Source organism: Anopheles cruzii, chromosome 3 (assembly GCF_943734635.1).
Source record: "Anopheles cruzii chromosome 3, idAnoCruzAS_RS32_06, whole genome shotgun sequence".
NCBI classification, from domain to species: Eukaryota; Metazoa; Arthropoda; class Insecta; order Diptera; family Culicidae; genus Anopheles; species Anopheles cruzii.
Genome location: NC_069145.1, coordinates 19641099 through 19647478, shown reverse-complemented (window position 1 = coordinate 19647478; position 6380 = coordinate 19641099). Strand labels below are relative to the sequence as shown.

General features: G+C 51.3%; 2 protein-coding genes across 2 annotated transcripts; both read right to left on the bottom strand.

Moving 5' to 3' along the window:
* Positions 1-1726: 1726 nt before the first annotated feature.
* On the bottom strand, positions 1727-4690 carry LOC128270009 (nuclear RNA export factor 2). Its single transcript, XM_053007412.1, has 4 exons — positions 3656-4690; positions 2901-3593; positions 2010-2804; positions 1727-1935 (listed from the first exon to the last, which is right to left on the bottom strand). The coding sequence occupies exons 1-4, from the start codon at positions 4688-4690 to the stop codon at positions 1738-1740; spliced, it is 2721 nt and encodes a 906-aa protein (XP_052863372.1). The 3' UTR covers positions 1727-1737.
* Positions 4691-4931: 241 nt separating this feature from the next.
* LOC128272957 (probable cytosolic iron-sulfur protein assembly protein Ciao1) lies at positions 4932-6355 on the bottom strand. The gene is made up of 2 exons (XM_053010846.1): positions 5956-6355; positions 4932-5879 (listed from the first exon to the last, which is right to left on the bottom strand). Exons 1-2 carry the CDS (start codon positions 6224-6226, stop codon positions 5116-5118), a joined length of 1035 nt encoding a protein of 344 aa, XP_052866806.1. The 5' UTR covers positions 6227-6355; the 3' UTR covers positions 4932-5115.
* Positions 6356-6380: the final 25 nt, after the last annotated feature.

Genomic DNA, 6380 nt, shown 5'->3' with positions numbered 1-6380 from the left:
CAAATTTGTAGTTGTTCGAAGAGGGCCTGCCACGTGTGGCAACAGCAGGCGAACAAACGAACTCAGAGCGAGACAGCGAATCTGTTGCTTTTTAGGTTCTATATGTTAAGCTTTGCTGCGACCGAATTGAAGAAGAATTCCGTTTGTCAGCTACCGGCACTGGTAGTGCTGGTAGCCACCACACAGTCAAGTGAATCCAATTAATTTTAGACAAGCAATGCCGCGGCATTTCGTAGCTCGAAAGATAACGCGGCAAGGATGGAAAGCAAACAAGCACCGTGGGTCGTCCGCTGCTTTATCGTTGCTTGTTATCATTCTGCAATCCTTGCCGCCGCCGGAAGGAATCGAACGATTGAGTTTCGGCTGTCAGCTTTATGTTTCCAGTGCGCGCTCCACGTCTTTTTTCATCTCCCGTTCTGTTACTCCACCAATGCCCGCCGGCCACGGAGATAGCGACCGATCCATTTTGGCCCCATTCTGAACGATAACATTCCGGAACGGTGATGATACCACCACCGGACATCGGGGCGGTGGTCATCGTTAAAATAAAGTGCATATGATTAGAAGTGACAACAATATGGTGCCGTGATCGATCCATCCTCGTCCGGGACGATGCCTCCGGGGCGATTTCGAAACGCTGGCCGACCGCTGGCCGGGTTCGCTGCCGCTCCAAACATAAACCCCGCGGGGCTGTTATTGTAATGCGAGTGGTCAATTTTACGATAATTATTATTATCGTCCTTCCAATCCGTGCCACGAGCCGACTGTTAGCAATCGGTGGGTCAGCCAGTGAGTCGGGCTGGTCGTTTCCGGCACCGGGGTGCCCGTCACCGTCGACTGCTGCACACACGGTGCCGTGGTCTACTTCACCGTTTGATTTGATTCGATAACATAACCGCAGGGAAAACATTTGTTTTCCGCTCGGCTGGGCTACCCGGCGAATCCCAGCTGCCAATCAAAGCGCCATCACACCGGCGCACACCGAGCGACGGCTTTCAGGTGCACGATTCGTGGCCATTTAAAAAGTGGTCAACCCAAGCGAAGACGGGCACCGGGACTCGCTCATTAATTCACGTTCGTTTGTCAGTTGCCCGATCGGGACGGAAATTAAATTTTCAGCCTCACCCACCAGCCTCAAGTGGGCGAGCCCGTGTGGTCTGGTCTGGTGGGAGTTTAAAGTTTGCCCGGATGTAGCGGATGTCCTGCGCCATGGGGCGTTCGAAAGCGGGATCTGAAATGACAGACCTTAGGCAACGGCACAGTACGGCAGCCACTATCCTATCGATCTGTGTGTCGATCGATTATTAATGTGTACACTGCGGTGCCTCGGAGTGCTCATTTGGCAGACCGAAAACCCGGCATGGAGCCGGAAGTGGCTTCCGCGTAAATCCACACGATCCGCGCAATGGCAGACGGCTGACAGGCCTTACAGCCCCACCCCGGGCGGGTGATTGGTGGTTTTACAATGTTTCAACCGGAATGGCTACATTATCGTGTGCGCCACTTGATGATGAGCCACTTGAGGTCATCGTTTTGCAGCCGGTACAACAAACAAAAGCGAGCAGCAAGCTTAAACAATACGGAGGTGGTGCGGTTTACGCATGTTTGATTTCTGTCGAGTTTATTCGCAAAACTTTGTAGATTTATCATATGAGAATCATTAACATTGGAAGAGAAAAAGACACATTTCTTTGCGTTTTGATTAATTCAACCACTAGTTCCCGACATTAGCAACCATTATTCCGCACGTTCAACGAATGCGAGCTTCGGAATGCGGCGCGCCTGGTACAGTTTAAGAAAGACGTTCAGGGCCACCTTCAGATTCCATGACGATTCTTCCAGGCAGCGGACGCACCACTCACGGTTCAACTGCGTCAATCCCTTGAACACGATCATCGCATTTTCCCGATCATCCGTTTCCGAAGAACAAACTTCCTAAATGATGCAAAAGATAGTTACAGGAAAACTTTTAGAACGTTCCTACCAAGTGACCATTTCGTTCTTCATACCTCGTCGTGCGGATCCTTCTTCGCTGTCTCCTCTTCACGTTTAGAGAAAAAGGACGATCCTTCGTCGGTGAGAGTGTACATGTGGAATAGGTCGTTGTAGATCTTGTAGTCCATTGCTTCGGCAAACAGTCCTTTCCCTGTGCCGTACGGTTGGATGTAGAATGTGCGCGTAAAGCCCAAACTGACGCTTCCCATGTACAGTGATTGAGTACCTTCCTTCAGTTTGCCGTGCACGATGATCAGCACCCGTTCCGGTGTGAAAATGGGCACATCGATCCGAAACGACATCAGATCGTACTCGGTTGCGGGAAACGAATTGAGCACAAAGGCGATAGATTTATTACCTACCACCAATGCAGCAATGGCCCGATCGAAGTCTATCTTCACCAGGTTACGGCTGTGATTGTTGTACGCCACCTGTCGCTGCTGGTGCGAATCAAGCGGCACCGAGTGGTCAATATCGAACAAGCACGTCATGGAAAACTGTGCATCTGGATGGTACAGGTTCTCGAGCTCGCTGCGCTGGAATGAGTCGTGTAGCGAAAAGTAGTGTCGCACAAACGAGTCCGCAAACTTGTATGCCTCCTGCGAGCAGATAAAGTTCTGGCAATACGTATGGTTGCCACCAGCCAGCAACTGACGCCCGTCGAGACGCTCCAGCAGCGGAAAGTACATCTTCACCTGACGGATGTACTCGGCGCTGGACGTTACGGTGTTGCACAGTGGATTGAAATCCAAAAACACATCTTTCAAACCATTCCGCGGCAATCTGTCGAGGGCGGCGAACGAAGCCAGCTGCAGAAACGGAAACGAACGTTTCATTGTTAAACAGCGTTGAAATATTTCACCAGCGGGTGACACATTTCGACACAACGAACACGAGAAACTTACCGAATTGTTCCGAAGATCCAACGAAACGAGCCAGTTAAACCGAGCCAAACTGCCCAACGCATCGCAGTTCTGTAACGCGTTGTTCCGCAAACGAATAATGAAACAATTGGTACCGAACCTTCTGGCAGCATAGTTCAGAATGTGTCCCAACGCCCTCTGGCATTTGGAGCTAAAATCGACGAACTTGATCCCGTTGAATTGCTTCTGCAGGGAGTTCAGATCCAAACAGTTTTGGCTATACCGCGTGTTGGTGAACTCTCCCAGTTTCTTAATCGGATCTACGTGATTTTCAGTCACTTCTGCCACATTCATGGCGAAGGTTAGCCTAAGCTCCACGCCCGACGTCATCACCCGAAGCCGTAACTTTCTTGTTACGAGAAAGTGCAGCGCATCGAAACAATTGCGCACCAGGAACTCGTCGTGCTTTGAGTACGTCTTGTAGTAGCAGGGGAAAAAGTCGTGCTTCGTGAGCAGATCGGCGAAACCGTCCAAAATTTCCTGCTTCCCACACCCACCCTCGTGATGCACCGTAACCTGGTGCCAGTTGGGGGACATGTTGAACTTTTGAAATTCCATCGGACTCGTAGCGTGGTCGTCTATCAGCGTTCCCGCTGATGTCGTTTCCACCTCCTCCTCGCAATCTGGCCGTGTAATCGTTGCGCTTGGCACTGCAGCAAAGGGGCCGAATTTGTCCTAAAAAGTAAAGAATCATCATGCCAAAGCTCTCTTGTGACTACCACGCTACCGGAGCGTACCAGTTTGACGAGAGTAGGGAAAAATCCACACAGAATTTCCTGGTAGTCCGGAACATCTGTTAGAGGGTTGCCTTCGACGTAAAGCTCCAACAGCTTAATATCCTTCAGGGTGCGTAGCGAGCTCGGATGGCGTATGCGATTACCTCGTAAGTTCAGGCTGACCAACTGCAACCCTTTCACTTTCAGCGCGCCCAACGGCGTAACGTGACAGATTCTATTGTTGGACAGCTTCAACGTGTTGATACGCTTCATGGTGTTCAAAGCGTTGGCCACGGCCGAGCACACCATCTCAAGCTGCGCCCGGTTGCCAAGCCAAACTTCGAGCTCCTCCAACGACGGGTGGCAAGCAAAGCTGTCCAAATTCAGTACGCTCAGCTCACCGTACAGCTGGCCATTTCCGGCCCGCTCCTGCACTGCGCTGTCAATCGTCGTGCGGGGAAATATTTGGCCGCTTTGAAACTTCGCCGCCCCAAAGCGCACACTCAAGCACAGCTCATGCTGGCCGACTTTGAGCCGCAACTTATCGCTAAAGAGCTTCGCCAGCGCCTGGCCACACATTCGCACCAAGAAGAAATCAGTATTGGCGTGTCGCCGGTAAGCGACGGGGAAGAAGTCAAACAGTGGAATGCTTGCGAATAATGCCTCCAGAATCTTGTCCTTCGTGCACTGACCGTCATGGTGAACCAACACCTGATGCCACACGTCGACGCGATTCAGCAGCGCAGGATCGTACTTCAGCTTGGCTTCGTTGTGCAGCGAGTCAGCCTGTTTCGGATCGATCACAATATCGTCCTCTCCCGTTTTCATGCGCAGCGTTTGTTTCGCCATGCTGTCCACATTGTAGAAGCTATTTTCATCGTGTACCTGTTCAACGGATTGCAATATGACCGGCTTGCGATCTTCTTCACTGAAGTTTCTTTCCTCCTCTTGCCGCAAATCGTCGATCATAGCGGCCACCCCTATCAGGAAATCTTCGGCCACCGGGACGAGAGGCTCCTGTTTAATGCAATTTATATCAACGTGTTGTTCCTCCATTTTTGCGTTTACGCTTTTCGCAGAATCGACACATTCGAAGGCGCCAAAGAAACTGCTGTTCTCGGCGACTGATAGTGACACTGAAGCTGACAGCTACTCACAGCACAACAGTTCTGGCCAGTGTTGCCATGCATAAGTCTGTTGATTAAAGTTTAAGGAAATTCAAGATAATTCAAACGCCAAACATCTGAAAGTAAAAGTAAAGGATGTAACTTTTACATTAAAAAGCAATGAATAACTTGGAAACAACCTCTCAGTTTATTAACCTGGCTGGTTACTATGAAAAGCGAATTTCGTACTCATAATCTGCCGGCCCTCTGCCGTACACGATACTAGTGAACCGAGGGCGGACCGTCGGAATCACTTCGTTTGTCCTCTACTAGAGTGTTATTATCCCGACCGAAGCATAAACACACCCTTCATCGTTAATCGTCATCTTCGTACTGCCATATAACTATAGTGCCGTCGTCCCCGGCGGACAGTAGCATACCCGCCGCCGCTGGGTTCCACGACACTTTGTTCACATCCTGCGTGTGGGTATAGCCCGTCGCTACCAACTCAAATGTGGGTTCCCGAAGGGGACTAACGCCCGAATCGGGTCGTACTTCCTTGAAAATTCTTATCATGTTGTCGCGACAGGCCGTCGCTAGCAGGCCAGTTTTTTTACACCAATCCACATCGTACACAGAGTGGGAGTGGGCGCCGGAAAGGGTACAGACACATTTCCACACTGGCACGCCGTCCGGGCAGGCAATATCGTGCTCGTTGTCCGGATCGAACTCCTGCCAGATTTTTACCGTCGTGTCCTCGCTGCAAGAGGCAAGCCGTTTGCCGGTACCATCAAACGATATGCTCCAGGCAGTTGACGTGTGTGAGTCCAATAATCCGCACGGACCCCACTCGTTGTCGATTGCGTCCTGCTTGTACAGCCGTATCGAGTTGTCGTAACTTGCAGACGCCAGCATGTCCCGGTGAGGGTGCCAGCACACCTTCTTCACATCCTGGGTGTGCGCGTTCAGCACGGCAACGCATTCGTACTCGTCTTCCTGGTCCAGGTAGTTGTGTATTTCCCAGACCCACACAGACTTGTCCCTGCTGCATGTGGCCAACAGGTTGCCGTTCCGGGACCAAGTGACACTCTTCACTTCATTATCATGACCCTCGAGCGTGGCATTGCACTCAAACTCGCCTTTGTGGGAAGAAACAGGGACGGTTAGCAAAAATCCGGAACATCTCCGACAGCTCCCCATCGGTGGTTTGCTCACCTGACTTTTTATCCCAAATGGCCACGGTTGTGTCAAAGCTGGCGGATGCGAGGTACTGCCCGCAGAAGGACCACGCCACGTCCCGGATCGTCCGCGAATGGCCCTCTGCCAGCACGGTTTGCGCGACCCATTCGTTGCTGCTTCGCGTCCAGATACGTATGGTTTTATCCTCGCCGCAGGAAGCCAGGGCCGCTCCGTCTGGATGCCAGGAAGCACTCCACACGCGCCCATCGTGCCCGGTTAGTGCCTGCAGGACGCCTAATTTCCCCATGGCGTAAGCAAATATCAACCTGACTGCCTTCTATTGCTGCAACGTTCCAACCAGAACACAAAACATACGATACGCTGCGAAAGAGCACAAAATTATTAGAAACACTCCACGTACAAAACACGGGGTAAACATTCGTCTTGCTGTCAAACGGTAA